This window comes from Rhineura floridana, chromosome 7 (genome assembly GCF_030035675.1).
Source record: "Rhineura floridana isolate rRhiFlo1 chromosome 7, rRhiFlo1.hap2, whole genome shotgun sequence".
NCBI classification, from domain to species: Eukaryota; Metazoa; Chordata; class Lepidosauria; order Squamata; family Rhineuridae; genus Rhineura; species Rhineura floridana.
The window spans coordinates 123,529,315-123,554,835 of record NC_084486.1 but is presented as its reverse complement, the minus strand read 5'-3'; the positions used below and the strand labels follow the sequence as shown (position 1 = coordinate 123,554,835).

At 40.4% G+C, this 25,521-nt stretch overlaps 1 protein-coding gene across 15 annotated transcripts in view; it reads left to right on the top strand.

Moving 5' to 3' along the window:
• The window catches only part of VEPH1 (ventricular zone expressed PH domain containing 1), a 232,580-nt gene that overhangs the window by 107,434 nt on the left and 99,625 nt on the right, over positions 1-25,521 (top strand). For 14 of the 15 annotated variants that reach the window (XR_009764114.1, XM_061637145.1, XM_061637143.1 and 11 more), the window contains one exon: positions 15,838-16,058. Coding sequence is in view for 14 of the 15 variants with exons in the window: in XM_061637145.1 (XP_061493129.1) it covers positions 15,838-16,058 (221 nt within the window). In the remaining variant the exon portion in view is untranslated. Of the gene's footprint in view, positions 1-6,306; positions 6,599-15,837; positions 16,059-25,521 lie in introns of those variants that run through there. The other variant, XM_061637147.1, reaches the window with a different exon arrangement.

Below are 25,521 nucleotides of genomic sequence, written 5' to 3'. Positions count from 1 at the left end.
GGCATCACAGTGGTAGCTTCCAAGCCTGACCTACACATATTTATTGAGTGCCTAATATATCTTCATACTAATGGTGTCCAGTGAAGTTCATAGGCCAAGGACAGAGTCTGCTCCCTACTGTGTTTATTAAATGAACCTTTAAATGAACGAAAGGGCTCTACTGAGGGCCTAACTAGACATGTTAAGTGAATACATGCATTTAATGTATCTGATATTTGGTATTTAAATAGCAGCCATCAAACTGCCAATGGAAGCATTCCTGCTAGGGCAACTAGCTTCATGATGTGATGATTTTCACTGGAACAATGAAAAATGGGTTATCCCTATCCCCCTCCTGCAGAACAATCCCTATTTTGATCACTTCTGCTACCCTGTTGCTATTAAAACAACACAAATCAGACACATTAAAAGCATACACACAATTTACATCTAGTTTGGCCTTGAATTTGCCTTTGGGCCTATTCATATCCCATCTATTCAATTTGACAATTTTTAGTGGGTAAAGTAAATATTATATCATGAAACAAATGTACAGATCTCTGAAATATGTAAATTCCAGAAGAATGCAACCAAACACTGGTAAGTATTATTGAGCCTACTCAGTGGCAGTGAAGGCGGGGAAGAAGACATATTTTGCTGCTTCCATTGCTTCCTCACTGTGTCATCCAGCAGAGCTTTTCCAGATGGTGCTGGACCTTTTATAGTCTGACCCAAAGGAGGTGGTGGAACTGTGATTTTTTTCAAATAAAATCACTTGCATCTGCCAGGACCTTGACTCCACTGTTAGAGCAGATGAATCTCAACAGGTGTCCAGGGCTCTGTCTAGTCCCATTGTGTTGGATGAGTTTCAGGGCTCAAGGACACGGACAAGGTGCTTGGCTCAGTTCGGGCAACCACAGGTGCTCTTGACCCTTGCCCTTCATGGCTGATAAAAACTAACAAGGAAGAGATGGCTGGCTGGGCTAGGGAGGTGATTAAAGCCTCATTGCGAGAGCGGGTGGTGCATGCCTGCCTAAAAGCGGCAGTCCTTAAGAAAAAACCACTCCTTAACAAACGCTCCCTGGATCTGGAAAATCAAAACAATTATCAGCCAGTAGCTAATGTTCCCTTCTTGGGCAAGGTTCTGGAACATATGGTGGCAGACCAGATCCAGGCTGTTTTGAAAGAAACGGATTTTCTAGATCCATTTCCATCGGGGTTGAGACCCGGTTCTGGCACAGAAATTGTCTTGTCACCCTGTATAATTATCTATGTTGGGAGAGAAATAGGGGGAGTGTGTCCCTATTAATCCTCCTTGATCTCTCGGTTGTTTTTGATACCATTGATCATGGTATTCTTCTGGAGCGGCTGTCTGAGTTGGGGGTGAATGGCACTGCTTTGCAGTGGTTCTGGGCCTACTTTGGTGGTCACTCTCAGAGGGTGGTGCTTGGGGAGTATTATTTGGCCCTGTGGAGTCTTCAGTGTGGGGTTCTTCAGGGTTCAATTTTATCCCCCATGCTGTTTAACATCTACATTAAACAGTTGAGTGGGGTCATCTGGAGATATGGAGTACATTGTCAACAATATGCTGAAGACACACAACTCTGCCCTTTACATCTTCAGGTGTGGCAGTGGATGCGCTATACTCATGTCTTGTCTTGGTAATGGACTGGATGAGGGCCAATAAACTGAAGCTCAATCCAGATAAGTCCAAGGCCCTGTTAGTGGGTGGTTCCCTAGACCGGATGGAGGGGATGTGACCTGCTCTTGATGGGGTTGTATTCCCTCTGAAGGAGCAGGTGCATAGCTTGGGGGCATTCCTGGATCCATTACTGTTGATGAAGGCTCAAGTGGCCTCAGCAGTGAGGAGTGCCTTCCATCAGCTTTGGCTGGTGGCCCAGGTACAATCCTGTCTGGATAGGTATAGCCTGACTTCTGTTGTCTATGCCGTGGTAACCTTTAAACTAGATTACTGCAATGTGTTATTTGTGGTGCTGCCTTTGAAGACAGTTTGGAAACTGCAGCTGCTGCAGAATTCATCAGCCAGATTGCTCACTGGGGCAAGACAGTCTGAGCACATAACACGAATTCTAGCACAACTGCACTGGCTACCAATTCATTCCCAGACTCTTCAAAGTGCTGGTTTGAACCTATAATGCCTTATAGGGCTCAGGACCCCAATACCTCAAGGACCGCCTCTCCTTATATGAACCAACCTCAACCCTACATTTAGCATCTGTGACATGAGAGCATGCCTTCCCAGTGGTGGCCCCTCGCTTATGGAATGCTCTCTCCAGGGAGGCACACCTGGCACCATCATTATCTCTTTTTAGACACCAGGCAAAAACATTTCTCTTCTCCCAGGCATTTGGTTCCTAATTTTGAAGGGATTTTGGAGAATTCTTGATGTTGTAGCCTCTTTTAGGGGGTGCGTTGTTCCACAACTGTTATATTTATGTGTTTTTTAACTTTTTATTTTGGTTAAGTCTTTTTACTGGTTTTATCTTTTGTATTGATTCTAAGTTGCTTTGGTTCACTTTTGTGGAGAAAAGCAACTACTCAATTTAATAAATTTAAACATTTAATTATTACTTATTAAGCACCACTTAATTTAAAAATGGTAATGTAGTGCCCAGGAATTTTTTTAAAAGGGCTTCCTACCCCAGTGTACTAAATTAACTGAAAAACATTTTGACTAGGATTGCCTATTTCTTCCCCCACTGACTTTCTTCTCTTCATATTTTATGATCTGATACCTTTGAAACATGACCTTTTATTAGTATTGTGATTTTGACCTAGAAGTATTTTGGGGCAATATTGTTTCTCTTTGTACCTGTCTTGCTTCACTACATCATCTTTCTTGGGTATCCTGTAAAATGGACTGTGATACTTTGTTCTGGAGATTGTCATGAGGTGGCTTGCTGACAGCACCTACAAGTAATAAATCTTACTTTATGAGAATGTAGCCATTGGCGGAACTAGAAGACAGATTGTAAACTCTCTGATAAATGACCTGCCTTGAAACTTGAAGGCCCACTTAAGATGACTGAACCAAGGGAGACCCTCAAATAATTCAGTGAAACTTTATCAAGTTATTGTACATTGTGTTAAACATTGTCTCTGGTATGGTAAGAGATAACCAGGTTAATAGGAGCACATAAAAATAAGAAACTTGATGAAGAAAATATGTCTTTGTGACACAACTTTTGAGGAAGGCGCTGTTCCATAAGTTTGTCATTTAAAGTGAAAGGGTATCATCCAACACATGGCCTAAGGCCATGGAAGTCAATGGGCTTAAGCAGATATAACTCCACATTGGATTGTGCCTGGAGACTTTCACAATCCTCTTTTCTGTAAGATATGATTCTATTTTTCTAGTTTTTTCTCTGCCCCAGTTTAATTGTGAGAAGGATAGGAATATGGTATTTTCTATATCCTTCCTGCAGGGCCCCTGAGATTACATCAGAATGGCCATTTCTAATATGATAAAGTTTTCGTTTGTTTTTTTAAAAAGTGTGTTCAGGGACTGATTTCCTTTCCTTCCCCACCTCCAGAGTGTGTGCTATCTAAGCTGCAACAAATCTATGGCTTCAGTGTTTCTAAAAATGGTGCTTGGAACCGATTGTAGATGTCCAAGTGAAACTGAAGCCCTATTTCACTGTGCCAATTGAGTATTAACATTATATCTGTTTTCCTGTTTCCTTGAATATCTTGTGTGGTCTTCTCTTAAAGCATTTACTTGAGATGCCTAGGTATTCTGTTTACATATCCCACTTTCCTTTCTAAACTACTGTAATTTTGTTTTCAACATTTACCCTGGCCAATTAATATTCTTAGGGAGATGGCATCAGTGCACCCCATAGAAGTTTCCTCAGTTAAGAGAATGCAGATTCACCTGGCAAGGTATGAAAATATTGAGTTCCAAACTCACCCTTTTCGTACCTTGCCAGGTGAATCTGCTTAGGCTTCCAATAACACTTTGTCTCAGACATATTGGAAGGATGCATGATACTAAGTTTGACTTTTTTTTTTTTACATTTAAAAGGCTGTATGGAATGTAGTAAAAAAACAGCCTTGGATGACCTAAGTACTAGACATTTACTGCCTCAAAATGTGCAGTATTGGCTGTGGATATGGTGTTTGCTTTGTCTGCTCTATAGGCAGGCAAGGGCATTGCTTCCTAAATTCATATCTGGTGCTTTTGAACTACTTAACAGAAGTTGATGTTTGTCTGTATCTTAAGCTCTTGACAGATCAGAGATAGGATTGCCATTGATATATTTGGATGCTTTTTCTATGTTATGAAATTAGTTGCATCTTGTTCTATAAAGAATATACATCTACCCTCTAAGGCAGGGGTAGAGAACCTGTGGCCCTCCAGATGTTTGCTTATTTTTTTAATTAAGCAGAGGACACAAAGGGAGGAGAAAGCATGTTTACTTGTTTTATTTTTTTTAATTAAAATTTATATCCTGTATTTCATCAAATTAAGTCTCAAAGCAGCTTACAACAATCTCTTGATGGCTTTTGATACCATTGACCATAGGTTCGTCCTGAACCAGCTCCATGGAATGGGATTGGGGGCATCCATGTTATGGTGGTTCCAGTCCTACCTATAGGACTGAGTCCAGAGAGTAGCATTGGGTGATTTTCTTTCATCCCCATGGCAGTTGTGCTGCAAGGTGCCACAGGATGCCATCTTATTCACAATGCTATTTAATATCTATATGAAGCTGCTGAGAGCTGTCAGTAGGGGTTTCCAGGCACTCAGCTCTATTTCTCCATAACATCTGGATCAGGAGAGGCTGTGCGGGCCCTGGACTGGTATGTGAATGTAGTGGTGGGATGAATGAAAGAAAATATGCTGAGCTTGAATCCTGGCAAGATAGAGGGACTGTGGTTGAATGGTTCCCATGTCAAAGAAATTGGTCAATTGCCTGCCCTGATAGGATTGCACCCCCTCTGAAGGAACACATATGCAATCTGGGGATGCTTCTGGATCCAGCTCTGTCACTGGAGGCCCAGGTACTCTGTGGCTAGAAGTACCTTTTATCAGCTGCACCTGGTAAGACAACTATGACCATTCCTGGATTGAGGGAGCTTGACCACGGTAGTTCAGGCATTGGTGATTTCAAGACAGGATTACTGCAGTGCACTCTTATGTGGGGCTTCCCAGAAACAGCAGTTAGTGCAGAATGCCACAGGCAGTTTGCTGACAGGAGTGAGACCATGTCAGCATATAACACTTCTGCTCGGGAATCTGCACTGTTTGCCGATTTGTTACTGGGCCAAGTTCAGGTTGTTACTATTGGTATATAAAGTCCTTAACACCTTGTGACCAGTTTTCTTGCTAGACCTCTTTACCTCATGTGTGCCCACTTGAGCGCTTCAGTCTGCAGCACTGGTTACAGGTGCTGCATAATGCTTGTTCTGCATTTGTAAGAAATCATTATTTTAGTGTGGCAGCACCTACTCTTTGGAACTCTCTGCCTATTGACCTCAGGCAGGCCCCTTCACTGTCTTCTTTTTGGCACCTGCTTAAAACTTTTTTGTTTGGGCAAGCCTATCCAGACACAGAGATGTTAATATGTTTTAATTTTTTTTAGTCTGTTACTATTGTTTTTAAAAATGTTTTAAGCTATTTGGTTTTAACTGTTTTATCAATAAATAATTTTAATGTTTGTTTGTAAACTGCTTAGTAGCCTTTTTACAATCAAGCAATGTATAAAATTTGTTAAATAAAATAAACAAATAGTTGTTAAGGGCACAAGGCTTTGTTCCTGTATTTTTATTTCTTGCCACAAGCTGCTTCTATTGGAAGACAGCAAATCTATTCAGCAGGGAAGATACAGAAAGTGCCTCACATTCCTTCCTTCTGATTGCTTAGTGACAGTGATTGACTAAGCATCCCTAGCAACAGCAGTGCCTCCATATCTGCCTATTAAGCCTCAGAATGTTGCCTACACATTCTGCTTTCTTTCTTTAAAGATATCTGATTTACTTACTTAAAAAAAAAAAAGAAATGTAAGGGTTTGGGCCTCCTGCTGGGGAGAGAGGGGTTGTGAGGGAGTGAATGTGAAGATAAACATAAAAAGTGTTCAAAGTTCTACCTCAAAATGAACTTAATTCACCTTTAGTCTACCTGACAGTTATGGGAACTACTTTCAGGTGTACTGTGGTTTGAGCTGAATATATCACTCACAAAAGGCACCTTGTGATAGATACTTTAAACAAATGCCCTAGGCAAGATACACTTGCCTCACCAGTCATAGACTGCAACATAAAATGACATAAAATGTCTCTCATTCTAATTTGTGGCCCATGCAGTTTTACACTGTCACAGACTTGGATCCAGAGAAGTGCAACTGCAATTCTACTTGAACAATATGGTCCTGTCTCCTGCTGTAGCTCCTTGTGTTCCCCTGAAAAACCATTCCTGGGCTTGGGAATCCTCTGCAACAACATGGGCTGTGGTGCTGAGGGCTGCACCTGAAGTAGACCATCTTGGACAATAATTCTGTTCAGTCCTGCTGAGGACACTCTGGATTGAAATCCATATAGTGGGAGAGTAGCTCCTCATCTTTATTTGTTTATGGCAGTATTAACATGCTGCCCTTTAAAATCCAAATTGTTTTTACAATATTTATGAGTTGCCCAGTAAAAATATTATTTAGGTGACAAAATACGTTGTGCTCGCCTTTATTCCAGAGTGGCTTTTGTTCCTTGCAGGAAGTAGATGAAATAATCTTTAGGGATATTGATGTTTTTTGTTCCAACCTATGATGAACAATTACCTGTTTTGTCCAGTTGCTCATAGTAAATTTTGCACGCAGTGCACAGAATCTGTGTCCCAGAACATAACAAGCTGCTTGAGTCATGTAAGATACTATTTCAATTCCGATAAAGACAGTATTTTGTTTGGTTGCAGTCCCATTGTGATAATTTGCCAATCTGATCCCTAGCCAAGGACTCAGTCTGGCCTCTCCTAGATTTTAGGCAGGCACTTTAATTGGATATGGTGGACAGTCAATGGGCTAATCGCCAGCATCCCTGAGCCATTTCCCTCTGTTTGTTTCCCTCCTGAGGAAGGAGAGAATGTTGGGAGGAAGAAAGTTCTGAACAAAATCTTAAAACATCTCAATAAGTTGTTTGCTTTTCCCACTCTTGTTGCTGATGCTACAGTCTGTTCTGATTGTCGGGGAGTGCTCATTAATGGAGGTAATGGCAGAGAGCCCCCATCCCCCCTCTGGAGATAAGGTAGGAAGGTGGAACATCAGAATAGTAAATAAAAGGTGTACCTAGGACAGTCTTTCCCAACTAGTGGGCCACCAGATGTTGTTGGACCACAACTCCCATAAGCCTCAGCCAGCATTGCCAATGGTCAGGAAAGATGGGAATTGTGGTCCAACAACATCTGGTGGCCCACTAGTTGGGAAAGGCTGACCTAGGAGGAGAAAACTCACAATGTGGTCTAGTCCTGCACTACTTTCAAAGGCAGCAACAGCAAAAAGATGTTGTCAGAGGAAGAATGGCATGGATGGTTGTGCTTCTAGTGTAATGGATAGAAGGTAATCCAAACTACATCATTTTGGGATTAGGAGCCAAGGTGTTTTTTAAAAAGCCTAGGTGTGAGTTTCAAGGAAAAGCAGCATGGTCAATGAACACTTTGTAGTCTGTAAGGCCCTTTATCTTGATTCTCCCACCTTCAGGGGTGGATGAATAGCGACTAGGCAAGTTACAAGTGGATCACAAGAGCTGGTGTAGAGAAATCTCTGGAGGAAGGAACAGACTAGTTCCCTCCTAAGTGTATTTTATGTGCTGATGATATTACATTTTTGTACAAAGAGTTGCAAATATCTTTAATGGGATGTTCCTACCACTGGTCCTCTACAGTTACTGTGTGATCTCATATAATGTAAAACAACAGTACTTTCCATCTGATACACATGATGTGTATTTTAATCTATTCAGATATACTATCCTTGGAGAACTACTTGTTCAGTTTTATATTATTGGTATCCTCATTGATTATGTTAGTAATTTATATCGATTACTTGAATATTAAGCAATAACCTTTATCTGTAACTTGAATACATTGACTAAGAGGTTTTAGAGGCAGATGTTTTAATTTGCTTTTTCAAGATGCTCTGCACCTCTTTAGGTATTATTTTGTATAGTTATGCATTGCCTTGAGTATTCTTCGAACAGATGAATACAGATGTATGTATGTATCTGTAGTTTTTTATTCTTGCTGCGACCCAGACATCCAAATGCAACTACATATGCATATCTGTGCACTCAGACACCCAGTGATGAGGAGAGTGGTAGATCAGAGAAGATTTGTCACTCTTTTCAGACCTTCAAATCCCATGTAGAAGCAACATAAATGGGGGAGAGGTACTGTGCCTGTCATCTCAGCCAGCCCCAATGCCTTTGTCAGCTTTGTGTGTACAAGTACATAGCCTACATGCATGCATGTTCTCCACAATTCCTGTAGCAATTTGCAAATTTTTAAAAATGAAATCCTCATGAAAATTCATCAGTGTTTTAATGTTCATTTCTCCTAATAAACACATTTCTGTATGTAATTTTGACTAATGTACACATTTTTGCGAGCAATTTCCCCTAATATAATGCCTTGTGTATGTTATTTTCATAAATGCTTTCATTTTTATACACATTTTCACCTAATATATGAATTTCTGTAAACACTGTTTGATTGGAGAATACATCGCAAAATTCAGGTAAGTGTGAATTTTGAAGGATGGCTATGTTTCAGTTTATTGTTTTGGAAAGTGTGGATTTCATAGGTTCACCTTTAAATGCAAACAGAATTGAATTTCTCCCCCATCTCTAGTCAATACGGTAGCAGTTCATAACACAGTTCACTGAACCACAGATTTGGATATAACATGAGTATGTCCCCCAAGTAAAATATAGTACAGCAGTTCACACATATTTTAACTCACAAGATCGAAAAATGCGGTAGGCTCCCATCCTTCCAAACAACTTTCCTCATTTCAGTGCCTGTCTAGGAACCAGTACTGTACTCACTGGCTTTAACCCTTAAGTGTAAGCCTGAGCTGAAAAGCAACTGGGGAAGGTTTCTTGTTAACTCTTATATCAGCCTCACTTTCTACTTTACCTTTTCTGTTTGTTCTACCTTGTTCTTCATCCTCAGTGTTCTTTTCCCTGGTGAGTCATTCCATTTGCTACCCTGGGTGTTTTCGAGCCATATTTTTCCATCAGCATTTTTAATTTTTCTCCTGCCATTCTCACCCCCTCCACCCATTTCCTGTCCATTTTCTTTCTTCACAGATTTTTCCTAAGAGTCTATCACTGAAGGCTTCTCAGTTTTGGTTAGTTCTCAAGCCCCTTTGTTATTGTCTGTGGAGTTTAATTTGTTAACTTAGTGCTTTTGTTTGCCACTCTGGGCTCCTGCTGGGAGGAAGGGCGGAATATAAATCAAATAATAAATAAATATAAATAAATAAAATATTGTCATTCCATCAATTCCAAAGCCTTATCCAAAAATTCTAGTGGTCATTGCCAAATCCACAATGCTTTCAAGTTTTGCTTACATAAATTGGTGAGGTCTGTATTCTCTTTAAATTATAACTCTTTCATGAAAAACCACCTCAATTCTTGATAGCAAAACATGGATTCATCAGAACCAAACCATTTCTATTCTTTCACAATACTTTAACTCTTTCATGCCTAATCATCTTCATAAATTGCATTTTCACATTCAACATCAGTTCTAGTTTGTCTCTGAAATGTTCGCCCATTCAGCTGGCAGATGCTAGAGACAGAACAGAAGACCCATCTATGGAAAGGACTCATCTCACTGTGAATCCTATTCTGGTTTGGGGGAGCTGAAAATGGTAAAAGGGGTGACTCTCATTCTCATCACAACCCCCCAAAGGAGCACACTACCCAAGAGGTGGGCTCTGTTGAAATATACCTTCCCTGGAAGATGGTAAGTGGAATGGGAGGAGGCTGTCCTATCAGTCAGTAGTCTTCATGCAACTCCAATATGGTGGCTGACAGAGACATTTTTTTTGGGGGGGAAGTGTTAATAGTAAACAAGAAATAACAATTTGTGTTATTGTAAAACTATAAAATCCATATTGCATGGTGACATGTTTGTGCATCTGGCCCCTTTACTTAAAGCAAATAATTTACGTTGAACAAAATGAACTGGAATGGGAACATCCACGTCTGACGATAAATGTAATACTCAGGATTAAGAAACAACTATATCATGAAATCCCTACAGTAGTTTCAACATGGATAAGGAAAATATCTTGACGCTAAGGCTGACGCACAAATTACGCCTGTTTATATCTTCCCAGGTTTTAACTTTTAGACTTCATAGGCAATTAGTGCTGGTATTTCTTTTCTTTCTTTTCTCTCAAGTTTATATAGCTTTTAATGACTAAAAATCATATATAGATTTTTTAAAATAAAATAAACCAAACCCACTTTTATCATTAAAGAATCCACTAAATGTGTGATCTTTAGATATTATTATTGTTACTTTGAAAATGGAATGAAGATAAAATAAACAGAAACACAGCTGGTGCTGTAAAAGTGGAAGTGTCCTGAAAAATGAATAATAAGGATACCCATTAAAAATAATAAGCTAATTCAACATGGTTAGTAAGCATGGTTTATCAGCACTGCATGAGAACAAAAGGGGAAAAGACTTCATTTTTTTTATTGCAGTGTCCAGTTGAGAAATATAAGCAATAAAATGGTTTCTACCCACAAATATGCCCCAGTGACATTTCCCTTATCTTTACATTCAGTCCAGTGATTCATCTTGTCAGGAGAGTCTATGTCTGAAATCCTTCCCCAAACTGCCTGAGGTTTTCTTAAAATCACTCAGATTTTGTTCATACATCACCCTGCATGAAACAACTAATGATTTCAGGCAGGTTTAAGGCACCTAGTGTAAGTTCGTCTTTTTTTAAAAAAGAAAGAAAATAAGTTTAATATAAAAAGATGATAATGATGATCTCAAAGTGTCCTCACTGCATTCAGTCCAAACACATTGATTCTTCTCCACGGCTGAGCTCTGAAGAAAACAACAGATAAGTCTGCTTATTTGAAACAGTAGACAGCTGTACATTGTACTGATTGGCTGGCCCTCAAGAGGTCATGAAGAACCTTTCCCCAAAACTTTGGAGTAGGTTTACAATATAAAAAAGAAAATTTTGTGACACTTAGTAGAACAAACCTTATTAATGATTTGCAAGTTAACCACAACAGCACTTCCCTCAAGCATAGGCCTGGCCTTTTTCAGGAATTTCCCTCAAGACAATACAAGATAAGATACAAGCCCATTTCAGTTGTTCTCCCCTCACAAAATGTGTGATAGCTCTCACCGTCCAACTCATTTATTATTATTATTATTTACATTTGTATACCGCCCCATAGCCGAAGCTCTCTGGGCAGTTTACAACCATTAAAAACATTAAAAACAAATATACTTTGTTATATGCTTTCTGTTGTTTGTTTGTACATGTTTTTGTGATTTTTTACTATGATATATGGTATTTTATCTTGTTTGTTCACCGCCCTGAGAGCTATTCTGCTAAGGGCGGTATATAAATTGAAATAATAAATAAATAAAAACACTTAAAAAAAAACAATTTAAAAACATGCTAAAATGCCTGGGAGAAGAGGAAAGTCTTGACCTGGCACCGAAAAGGTAACAGTGTTGGGGCTGAAGGTCTGAAGCAGGAAGTCTGCTGTACACATATGGGCTCCCTATGCAATTTAGAACCCTGCACAATGAGCATTCAATTATATCTTATGCATGCTAACCCAATTGCAACCAGAGAGGCTATGATACTATTGCCTGACCAGGCCCACTGTGACATATGAGACATACTACCAGGGCCAACCCCAGACATGCTCGAGCCCTTGGGCACAAGCCTAGCCCCGGCCCTGACACTCCCCTTCTGTGATTCGTGGCAGGATCGCTGCCACGGATTGTATACCCCACCATTCCCTTGGTTAACCTACCTTTCTCAGTTGTTCTGTGGTTGCACACAAAGCACTGCCCTTAACAAAGATGGCAGCCAAGGTTTCCCTAAGGGGCTGAAGCCTCTGCCGCCATCTTGGTTCATGGGAGGGGTGCGCACGTGCAGCACACATGCATGCCATCAGCCAAGATGGCAGCAGAGGCTTCAGCCCCTTAGGGAAACCTCAGCCGCCATCTTTGTTAAGGGCAGCACTGCGTGCACAACCACAAAACAAGGTAGGTTAAGCAAGGGAATGGTGGAGCTCTGAAGCTCTCACCCTGCGATCCATGGCAGCGATCCTGCTGCTAATCGCAGAAGGGGAGCAGAGTGGCCCCTGTAGCCCCACCTGGGGCCCACCTGGCCGCCACCTGGCCGCCCTTTAGAACTGGCCCTGCATACTACTGTTCTCCTGTTTTATGACAATCACAGCCTGTCCAGCCTCTCTAAACAATGTGCCCAATAGATGTGTTGGACTACAACTCCCATCAGTTCCATCCAATATTGACCAAATGGTCAGGGATGATGGGAGTTGTAGTCCAAAACATCTGGGAGGCATCAGGTTGGGGTGGCTGCTGTAAGCTATGAAAATGATGCATAATATTTAATTTAGTTGTTTTGTTCCACCCAGGGTGAAATGGTTGTTTACTTTCTCTTCTGACAGGAATGCTCACTATTTAGTTTTTAAAATGAGAGATACCAGTGGCCAGGGCTCAAACATTTTTGGAAGCCAAGCTGTCTCCCCAGGAAACCCCTCTCATTAATGTTAACCAGGTATAGACAGCCCGTTGTTACTTCATGATCTGCAGAGGTACTCTGCACATAGTTTTGGGCTACTTTTCTTTGTTATAGGACCACCACTCCAAGGCAGTCGTGAAATGGAAACTAACCAGAGAGGCAGACACCATACCATACCATACCATGCTGACTCTTTTATGCCAACAGGCCTATGCAGTTTTTTACATTTTATTGAGTAGCCAGTCATTTTAATGATTGTTCTGTACTGTTTTTAATGTTTATGTTTTTATAATGATGTATCCCACCCTGATATTTTATGAAAGGGGAGTACATAAATACTTTTATAAATAAATATCCACATTGCCTAAATAACACACATCTTAAGGGCATAGCCCATAATAGCAACCATTTCCCAGCTTTTTGGAGCATGGGTGAACATCAATGACCCTTAAGAAATAGGCTAAGCAAAACATTGAAAACAGGCCACAGATTGATTGATAGAGTCTTCATGTATAGAATTTAATACCTTTCCTTGACTACCAATCTTGCCTTTTTGTGGATTTTGGTACTGGCAACCCTCCCTGCCAGCCTTGCTATGCCCTTCAGTATCACCAGTCATTGCCTCTTCCCTTCACACCTATTTAGACAGAAAGTGCTCTGGGCAGAAAGAAACCATGAACCATCTTGTTTTCTGTCTAGAATCTGGCACATTGACTGAGTTAACTGTTGCAATGTATGAGGTTCAACTCCAACTTGGTGGGTTGAGGCTGCATGGGGGTTAATAAGGGTAGCTAGAGAGAGCTAGGCCTCTTGCTGGTTAAGGTGCCTATACCTATCCCTTTGATCCTGCCCTCTCTTCCCTTCCTGCTAGACTGATAAGCAAAGGAATGCTGAATCCCAGTTCCTTCCCGCCTCTCTCAGTTTTCTCGAGAGAGAGAGAGGGGGGGGGGAGCAGACATCTTCTCTTTGTCTCACCTCTCAACCAGGATGAGGGCGAGTACTGGGACCAGTGCTCGTCGCTCCAACATATACCAGTTAAGCTAGATATAGGACTCTTTCCTATCAAGCATGTACTTCCAGAATAAAGTAGTTGTTTCTTATTTTAAAGCTTAAAGTCTCTGTCTGACTAATTTGCAGGGAAGGTAGAATCTTAGCAAAGATTCATACACACACACTAAGCTCGCTCAATACTCTCCGTTCCGCAGCGCATACACAGCTTTGCTACGCATCTCAATAGAGAGCAAAATTCCGACATTAACAGTAGTTGTGCATAGTAATAATAGTCAAATAACGGTTGTGAAATGTTTAATAAAAGATTGCTAGCTACAATAACCAAGGCTACTTGAGATATGACTAAACTCAGAAAGGATATTGACTATGGGTTGGACCCAATGATATTTAGTCATGGTTATTCATATTGAAATCAGTGAGAAACGTTAGGCATGTGGCTAACTATTGATTTCTATAGAGCCTAAGTGCCAATAAATATATGAATCCAATCCAGTAAGTCAAAGTCAAAGTTTGTGATTACAATTTAATTAATTTCCTGCATTCTGCAAACCAGCCCTTCCCCAACTGGTGACCTCCAGATTTTTGGATTACAACTACCGTCATCCCTAACTGTTGGTCATGCTGGCTGGGGCTGATGGGAGTTGTAGTCCAAAACATTTGGAGGGCATCAAGTTGAGGAAGGCTGCTGTAAGCTGATACAAGGCTAGCCCAAGACATTTGGCTGTTCCAAGCAGCTGTGCATGTTTGGGATTTGCACCCCAGAATCATTTGACAATCATTTGCACTCTACCTGGGCAACTGACAGCTTTTGTTCTTCTATGTAATGCTAGCCCTGGGCTGACCCTTTAAAAACTAAAAGCAAGCTAGCAAAAAGAAAAAGGTTCTTTGTGTCTATTTTGGCTCAGTTTCTGCTCCTAAGTTAAATGCACATTTTTAATTGACTTTGGTAGAACTCTTACAATGCTATGTCTGTTGAATAACTTTTCTAACGTTAAATCAGCAATGCTTTATAATGCCCTGATTATGTACTCCGATACTAGTGATAACTTTACCAAGATAAATCTAGGATCACTCCATATTTTTCTTCTGCTATTTTCTTAAATTTTTCATGCAGCAGAATAGAATAGTTTAAGCTGTTACAACACTTTATATTAACATCATTCCCCTGTCAACAAATGTAATTGTATACCATAAAAATCTGCTACCCGTAAGGAACATAAACCTACCCCCTCAAAAACTAAGCCTACGATAACAATGGTAACTAAAATGCAAGCATTTCTTTTACCAGAGACTTTTGATCTCATGCTAAAGATTATTGCCTTCAAGTTGATTAGAAGTTTTTTCTGGAGTTTGTGTGTGTGTGTGTGCACGTGTGCATGGATATTAATTGCATATCACATGGTATAGTTTATTATTCCTTGACAATGCTCTCTAGATGAGCAGCAAAATTTCAGCACTCATGGGTTCCTGCCAGGTGGATCAAAGTAGGAAAGGGCTGGAGGAAGCTTCTCCCACTTGAGTCAATTGCAAATATTGTGTGGGAAGCAAAATTGTTCTTTAAATGTTAGTTAAACTCTTGCTTATGTCTTGCTCTCTCTGTCCATCGTTGCTCTTATGATTACAGATGTACTTATGGCAGTTCTTGCTGATCTAGTTTGGCCTCTTCAGCAAATTATCTCCCATTCTTTTTGGCCTTTTCTTCCAATATCAGTAAGCTATAGGAACGCTGCACATCCATTCCCTAATGAAGATGTATGATTGCCAACCACTTTCCTCATTTATTTAGCCCCTGTACAATAGATGAGACTCTGGAGAATTTGAATGGGGTCAGTGCTCCCCTTTCCGGGCTTTATACACATTTTGCTTATGTTATTTAAACAATGACTTTCCCTTAGTCTGTGCAATATGTTTATCCCAACTGTACTTGAGTTTTGTGTTTGTTTATTTGTCTGTACAACTACTCAAGCGGTCTGAATTCTTTTCCAAGTGTTCTGTGGATTTTATTTTTCTTGCAAAGTGGTCACCATTTTTTGAAACCAATGGCATGCTCTTTAAAAACCCATCTCTTCTCAATGAATAGGAAAAAGCCCGGATCTGCCTGATCTACTTGGTTAATCAGCTGGCCAATATGGAACATTCATTTCACCATATCCTTCTGTTGGAGATCAAGCACATCACAGACACCTTTTCCAATATCCTGGGCATCCAGAGCAGAGACATTTACCGTACGAGTAACAGTTTCAGTGCTATAGCTAAGCTTCTCATCCAACAGCTGGAAAACGGCACTACCTCTGAGAGCAGGTAACCCCTGTTTTTTCATCCCTTTATCTAGGTGACATGACATAACACACTAATGAATATGTGTGGCATGTTAGATGTGCTATGGTCAAATTTAATATATTAATCTTAATAATCTGGTATTAACATGACAGATTATGATGCTAGTATAACTGACTGGCCAAATATTGTTCAGCACTCTGTTACTAGGAATCAAGACTAATCTATACATTGCATTTCAAATGCCTAGCCATTTTCTTGTGGTTTGTTTCTATGCCATAACATGTACAAACACTCACTATGGGATGTGGGCCCTCTATGTCAATGGTAGCTACTGATAGGGGCAAGGAAACTCAGAGCATGACAATGCAACATCCTACGGAAACATTCTATTCTATGTCCCCCAGTTTTATGATAAAAAGGCTTTCCTTTTACATATTACATCCTAATACACATTAGATTTTAAGATTAAATGGTAAATCATTTCATATGTAATTAAAATGACACCAGACACACTCAAGTTTTTGCACTATGCAAACTTGTTTAATGATTGTTAATTAGTTGGAAAGATTTAATATCCTACCTTCTGGTGGCCAGAAGAAGCATGATTGCTTGGCAATGGAAGAATTGTGATAATACCTCTCATACTGTCTGGTACCAGAGAGTATGGCAACTAGCTCTTTTAGAAAAGCTTACTAAAAAGTTAAAGTAGCACAAGGCCAAGACACTTTTGTAATCATATGACAGAATGTTATTGTTTTTGCTAATAATGTTCAACATGGTTGTTCTTCTTCAACAGCATATATACATTTTGGGGCTTCATGGTTGGGATGTGGCAGGGAATTTTGATTTCTCTTTCCCTGTATAATGATACGGAATTAGACTGCCTAAATATGTTTTTTAATACTATATTGTCATGTGAGTACAATTGCTTATCTTTGCGCTGCTTTGCCCAATAAGTCATGTTTTTCTTGGGGAGTCTCTCTCTCTCTCTCTCTGCTTTGTATGGTCACATTGCAATGGTTATCTTAATTAAAATTAATAAAGAAGTGTGGGGGGGGGAATTAGTTGGGCTAAATGACTGAACTACATGACTGAGAGTGCAGTTCTAGACATGTCTACTCAGAAGTACATCCCACTGAGGTCAATGGGACTCACTTCTGGGTCCATAGGATTGCAGCCTAAAGAATCTCTGAATAGCTGAAAACATAATTTCAGTATTAAATAAAATTCATAGTTTGAGGCCGCAGGAGGTGTTTACACAAACATATAAAATAGTATCGGCCTATGGGTTGTATCCAGTGCTGTGTGAGCAGAGTTCCACGTGCACAATGGGACTTTTGCTTCCTCTTCTCTCTCCACATGCCCCCAGAAATTGCTCTGGAGAGTCCCTGTCACTCTGGAGCAGATTTTGAGGGGGCTACAGGGGAGATGAGAGAGCCAGGGTGGCATAGTGGTTAGAGTGTTTGACTTTGACCTGGGAGACTAGGGTTCGAATCCTCACATAGCCATGAAGTTCAATGGGTGACCTTGGGCCAGTCACTGCTTGGGATCGACTTGAAGGCAGTCCATTTCCATTTTCATAGGGGAGAGGAGATGCAAACAAAGGTCTGTTGTGCAAGTTGAATAACAGCATTGGGTACAACTCTATGGCTGTGAGCGCATTATCACCTACAGCAAAGTGTTTCCATTGGCCACACCTGGAGGGGCAATGGGTTGATCAGCTGATCAGTTTTGAAATCTGTTTGAATCTGAAATAAAAAATGTTTAAAAATGCACTCAAGCTGATCCCACCAGGTTTTACAGTAAAAACGGGTGGAGTTTGACTAGTGTTGTGAGCCCCCATTTTCAGAAGAGAGAAGTGGAGATGCGTTGGAACTGGCAGAATAATAAGTGTGTCTCTACCCTATAACTGTACTGATATCACTAAGCGCTACCATTTTTAACATAGCAAAAGTTTTCATGTCTGTTTTCTTAATAAACCAAATAAACATTAGCGAAGCCTGAATATTGGATTATAAAAGTCTTAGAAAAGCCTATTTTAACTGCTACAAGCATAACAGTGAGCACCAGTCTCATATCTAATATCTTAAAATCCTAGCAAACATTTCATTTCACTTTCCACTGGGGTATATATAACCCAGCTGTTTTTCAGATAGCTGTCTATGTGCTCTTTGCAGCTCAACTTCATAAACACTTTGCTATTCTTGCTTCCCAAGCAAGTTTTAAATATTTTCATATGCCCGGCTCTTTAAATGGTTGCCCTTTATTGAGACATGGAATTATTTTATTGCACCTGTCCCTAGCATACTTATCAATGGATAAGTGTCGTATTTAGTAAAGTGAGACATAATTGTCTTGTGTCTAACATAGTTTGCATCATACCTGGTGTGATATTGTGTGTCCCGTGAGACCTAGTCAAATGATGTTTGTTGTCAGGTGCTGCTAATGTACAGTAGTCCCTTTTAAATTACACAAAATCCTCATCATTAGTATTAAGCAGAGTGTGAAAGATCAAGAGAAGGAGATGGGAAATTACATATGCAATAAAATGCAACATAGATGTCACTGAGGTTATAAATTTGAAAATCAGCATTAGAGGAATGTTTCAGATGGAAGTCAAAATACTGGATAGAAATAAAAAGAAATGTAAAAGAACCTTTGTGGACTTAAATTCTGAAAATGTTAGAAAAGCTATCCTGGAAAACATATTAGCAATTAAAATATTATTGTCAAAGTATTATATCAGAAAATTGCCTTATGTATCTCTAAAGGTAGACCATGGGGAGAACCTGTTCCTGAAGCCAACGAAATGTTCTGGAAGCCTGAGGGGCTATAGGATGTGAGGAGTTATTCTGCAGACAAGACCTATTATAAGAGTCATAGAGAGAAGCTGGTTGACAAATAAAATGTTCTCAAACTGGATCAGTATAATATCTGAGAAATAACCTACCTGCCTTACCAAGTTGCTAGGCTGCAAAGCTAAATAAGGCTGTAAGCACACTAGTCACCTACAGCAAAGTGTTTCCCTTGGCCACACCTGGAGGGCAACCGGTTGATCTGCCGATCAGTTGTGAAATCTGCTTGAAGCTGAATTTTAAAAAATGCACTTGAGCTGATCCCACCAGGTTTTACAGTAAAACGGGGCAGAGTTTGCCTAGTGTTGTGTGGTTCCATTTTCAGAAAAGAGAGTTGGCAGAACAGTAAGTGTATTTCTACTCTAAATCTGGCCACTTTTGTTCATCATCCCTTCCTTGGCTGTTTTTGGTAGCAGCTTTATCTTGCCTAGCTAGAGGTGACCTGCAGAAACACCACCACACACTAATGGCTAAAAAGAGACTTTTCTGTGCCAGCCAAACTCCTAATGCATGGAGGGGGGATAGCCAGAATGGCAAGGCTGTGTCATCCATGAGATTCCCAGAATTTCCTTTACCTTCTCAGGGAAGATAGCCATTTGATCTGGAGCTTTAAGCCTTAAACAGGTATGAATATGCTGTCAGTAGAAGGGGGTGACTGACTAACTTGCCCCTGTGCGCATCTGAATGTGAAGAGATTCCACTGAAAACTATTAGCCCCCTTCATGTGTGAATCTGTGCACAGCGCACATGCATAGGCTTCTTCAGTATAGACATCCACGCCAACAGCCACGACCAGTGGTGTGCCTGACACCAGGGGCGAGACCAACTCCTTGGCAAATTTGCCAACTCCTTGGCAAATTTGTTTTTTTTTTACAATAATTTTTATTCAAATTTCCATAAAACAAACAAAACAAAATCATAAAACATTCAAAGACAAAAAACAAAACAAAAATGATTAAACAAAAAAATAAAATGTTGACTTCCCATTTGTCGCAGATCAGTTATAGGTCTACAATATATAACAATCCTGTCTCTTAAATTATATTATAAAATCACTTTCCTCCAGTAGTTATCTTAATTAATCATCAAATCTCATAGCCATTACTTTATTCTTTCCACAAAAAGTCAAAGAGAGGTTTCAATTCTTTAAGAAATATATCTGTCAATTTTTCTCCAAATAAACATGTCGATTAATCCATCTCGTTAATAATAATAATAATCTTATTGTCATAACCATAGTCCAAATAAACATATCGATTAATCCATCTCATCAAATCTGTTAAGTCCAATAATTTCAATAGCCATTATTCCATTATCCATATTAATTCCATCTTCCATCTTCAGTAGTCCTGTTAAGTCCAGTAATTTCAGTGTCCAATCTTCCATTATCAGTATTCCATAATAATCTTGCTGTCATAGCCATAGTCATATAATAAGAGTCTGATGGGAATTTCCTCTATCCCAAATATTTTCTTGCCATCAATTCTGAATAAGTTGCTGAAATATTGTTGTAAAGTCATATCTCTGTTCTTTTTTTTTACAAAATGCACTGGCTCATCTCTTGAGAGTTTTTCCATTGTCACATGGCTGCAGTTGATTCCATAGATTTTCTCTATATCAAGCTCCATCACGTCATTCCAGTCCAGAAAATTATCCAAGCCATTGATAACTTTATCTCTAATATCTTCATTAATTTCTTCAGAGATAACGTTAAGTTCCAAACAGTAGATTTTATTTCTAATATCCATAAACTCCAGATCTTTTTCCAATTCCACATTTGTTCCAATCTCCAGGGCTTGTATCTTCCCTTTATTTTTTCTTTTCTCATCTCTGATCTCATTCTCCTCTCTCACAGGATCCCCTATTTCTTTAAGCTCCTGCGTCATTTTGCTCAGTTCAATTTTCAGCTCCTTACTGCCCTGTCGCAGGGTTTGTTTCGTTATCTCAATCTCATCCATTATTTTCTGAAACATAATTACTTCCAGATTCTCAGCCACTTTCTTGATTGCCATTTTTAAAACCACGAAAACAAAACAAAACAAAAATAAAGAACCACTTCTTATTTCAGCAACAATTGGGTTAATATTCCAGGCTTGATGACATCACAGTATAAACAGAGCAGCCTGCCTTATCTCTCTATGTTCAAGAATACAAAACAAATTTAGTTCCCAGCATCAAAACAGTTAGTGGCGTCGTGAAGAAGCAGATTCGTCAAAATAAAATAGACCAAAAAGAGAATAGTCCCAGACAATATAATGTTCCAAAGTTCATATTTTTTTATTTTTTTCTCCTCGGAATAGAAATCCCTCTTCTGTTTATATCTTTAGAATGCACTTCCAGGACAGCTTTTTGCAATAGAAACAGAGATAAGCTGTTAATTTCGTGAATAGCAGAGAAGAGTTATAGCTCACCCAGAAGTTCTTTAAAGCTGATTCATTTGACAAATCTCTTTTTGCTGCAACAATTTAAACCAAGTAAAAAAAAGAAAGAAGGGTGCTTGCCTGTTAGTCCGTTTTCTCTTTGAAGAAAAGATAAACGTATCGCATTAATCAGATAGAGCTTGTTCGGAAGTCCGTCCGGCATTGCTGGCTGGACCTTTTCTCATAAATTAATGAAATCCAGTCCTCCCAACAAAAACAGGCTTTTGAGGTTGATCTCTACGTTTCTCCCTGCCCGGGAGAAATTTCAACAGTCAAAAAAAAAAAATGTTCTGACTGATTTATATCTGAATAAGCTTCTTGTGAGGCGGGAGCCCGTCTCAAAAGCAGGCACAAGCGAAGTCACCCTTCCCGGAAGTCAACTCCTTGGCAAATTTGTAATGCCCTTTTACACATTCTGAAAGTTTGATCTGGTGTTTGATCCGTAGACAGGCATAGACCTCAGAAGCAATCCATCTAATCCAGTATTGTCTTCTTTAACTGGCAGTGGCTCTCCAGCGTTTCAGGCTGAGGTCTTTCACATCAGCTGACTATTTTAGCTGAAAATGCCAGTGACTTAACCTGAGACTTGGGCTGTACCACTGAGTTGTGGCCCCTCATTCACACAGGGAAGAAACTGCATGTGTGAACCAGCCCCATGTGCTACCAGGTACTTTGAGGAGAGGCCATGGCTGTCAAAACTGGGAATGTAAGCCAGCCAAGGTTAAATAGCATGTTTGTTCTTCAAACCTATCCAAGAAGAACTGAATGAATACAGTGTTGTAATTAATCACTGATCAGGAAATGAGGTCTGTCAAGAGAAATATTTATTTATTTATTTATTTATTTATTTAATATTTTTAAAAACAAACATTTGGAGGTGGAGCACTCTGTACCTTTTAGCTGTAGATATTAATTACTGTGGGTCTATGTCCTCCTTGATCACTTGCTGCATATGCGCAAAACTCAGGAAAAGTCAACTACATAACTTATAGGCCCCTCTGAATTCAATAGGAACCATTACCTGTTGTCTTCACTTCAATGTGCTAAGCATCTGCCCTAAAGAACAGCAGTAGAACAAATGGGATTTGTAACAAAATGTTGCATTATCCCCACCAGGCTAACAGGACTGCTGCTGTTCAGCATTCCAGTCAGCTAGCCCTTCTTCCAGGATATTATAAGCGGTAATATAAAGAACACCCCATTTATATCAGGTTAGCTTATATGGGATGGAGAAACTTAAGTTTGTACCTGAACAGTGAGGATTCTCTCCCTGACCTTCCCCTCTCCCTTCTTCAGGAAAAAATCTAAACTCAGTTTTGGGATAAGTATTATTTTACACCAGGTTGTCCTCTCAGAGTTATGATTTATTATTTCAGAAGTAAGAATAGGATTTGGTCTTTAACTCATATGGGCAGGGATCCAAAATAGGATCTGTGATCATCTACCATATACTGTTAGGGACCTCTAAAAACAATCTCCTCTTGTTTGGGGTAAATCTCTTAGCTTATGAAACTGGTTTGCTCACAGGATTGATGACAGAACACAACAAAGTGTCTTGCTTCAAGGCAACTGTCTCATGTGCTGTCAAAAGCTGTAGTGACAGAAAGGTACACGGTATGTAAAATGAGTTGGTGTTTCCTGCTGGAGTTGTGTTTGCAATATAAACAGAGCCAATTCAGTGCTAAAAGGTCTCAGCTCTTTAACAAGAAGATGGATCCCCCCCCCGTTTTCCATTTGTTACCATTTCCTTACGTTACTTCATTTTTATAAATATTTCATTTAACACTTCATGGCTTCAATACTCCATCGTCTGATAGGTCTCGTTTATGTCTCTGCTCCAGATATTTCTCTAGCTGAAGTCATTAGTGTATGAACTGGAATAATGGCTGCCTCCCACGGTTTTTTTTTTAAAAATAAAACCATAGATGGCGCAAGGTTGATTGAAGTTGAACATAGGATAAAAAAGCTCAGTGCTGTGCAGTTGGACTGGGTGCATACATTACTGTCTGTTGTTTACAGAAGAAGCAATGGTGATAGTGAAATAACAGCACTTAGGCACTGCTGCCTTCAGATTGACATGGTTCATTGGAAGGGTACAGTCCATCTCTACCTCTTGCTTTCTTTTTCACATCATAGGTTTTCTCGTGTTATTCTTCACCAAGTTCCTTTCTGCAATGGGTAGATAATGGGAGGAGTCCCCTATTAGCATTGCCTCAATTTCCAGGATGAGAAATAATGACATGGGAAAATCCGCAGCATAAATTCCTCCCACAGGGCCCAAGGCTTCTCATGCTACTTTCACAGCAGGGGCAGGCACCATCCTACAAAGGCTCCTGTGACACAAAGTTAATGTAAGGAGAGGGCCACAGACTTCCTCTAAACTTACTGTGCCTTTGTACCATTCTAGAGAGAAATTAGTACACAACCTGCATGTAAACCATCATCTATCATGAACATATGCTTGAAAGTTGCAATTTTCTCCTATTTTCTCAGTATGCGTCGTACAGTGAAGTACACAAACCTGCAACTGCCATACATCCTGAACCCATTTTCTACACGGAAAAGCTTTCCACATCAGAATTCTTCAATGTCTGTCATGGCCCTGACTCTGAGATCAGATGCAAATATCAAAGATGAGAATTTTTGACATAACAGTGAGATTTGCACATTTGTGTCTCAACAGATTAAGATGGTCCATCCCCAGAGACTAATGGAATCCACTGGGTTCCTGAATACCCTAGGGGAGTTTCCAATAGATAGAGCAGGTGATCCTGTTGAAGCCCTTGTCACACTGTGGAACAATGAGACATGTCAGGCTGTTAACACAATTGCCCCTAAATGTCTTCTCCTCTCTCTAGAGCAGTACCTTTGCTGCTATGTCAGTTATCACCAAGACAATTGGGTGATCTTGTTGCCCCTTGTAGAGTTTGCCTACAATAACTTGGTGCACTCCTTCATTCTGCAGACCCCTTTTTTTGCCAGTTATGCCTACCACCCACACACCTTTCACAATCCTACCATCACCCTGGCTGTCCCAGCGGCTGCAGAATATGTGCAGGAGTTGCAGGGAATGCAACAGATGTTGCAAGAGCACGTAGAGAGGGCCAAGGCTGCCTACAAATGGGCCACCAAGCAGCACCACCAGTCTGGTCCTGAAATCCAGGTGGGGGATAAGGTGTCGCTATCCATGCGTTATCTGCCAATTCTCCCTGCCACAAGCTGGTAGCTCGGCAGGTGGGGCCCTGAAAGTGGAAGCACAGATCAACCTGGTGGCGTACTGATTGCGTTTACCTGTCTCCATGAAAATTCATTTAGCATTTCACCACTCATTGCTGACTCCCAAGGAACAGCCATATCCTTACCAGGCACCCTAGCTGTCGCCTGCTCCCATACTCATTGATGGTCAGGAGGAATATGAGGTGGAGTGATTCTCGGCTACTGATGATACCCAGGAAAGTTGTGGTACTTGATTCACTGGAAGGGGTTCAGCCTGGAGGAAAGGTCCTGGAGGCAGCATCGGACATAAACACACCAGACTTGGTGAGACAATTCCATGAAACCCTGACAAACCCAAGCCTTTGGGGGGGAGGATCGGCATGGAGGGCAGGATGATGTCATGAGCCCTGCAGAAATGGCATGGGGTGGTGAGAATGAAGAGGAGTCAGACTTTGAGTGGGAAGGAGATGCCAGGGATGTTTCTTCAGGCTTGCAGGAGTCCCCCCGCTGTAGCTAGTGATAATTCTGCTCCTATAGATCCAGTTTCCAGCGAGGGTACCCATCCCAGCCAGGAAGATGTTTCTCTGCCTACCTGTCACCCCTTATTTTGCCTGCTCCACCATCGCCACCACTCAGCCCACCTCCTCCTATCAGGGAGGACCTCACTGAGGCAGTCCAGCTGCCGTCTCCCCAGACTCATAGGAGGTGATGCTGGCAATCTCAGTGGGCTCTCACTATCCTTCTGAGGAGGAGCGCTTGTCTTCCTGCAGTGATACTCAGTCCATGCAAGTAGAGTGCCCGTCCATCCTTACTTAAGGTCAGTGAGGAGGCATGTCTAGTTGCTGTGACAACGTCTTAGTGCAATGTAGTCCTGCCTAGTTTTTCCTGGCAATGAAGCTGAATCCTGTGTAATTTGTAATATGATTCATGAAACGCTCTGAACTGAAATTTTCTATTAAACCTACTAAAGAAAAACAGGTCTGCGTTCAGGTC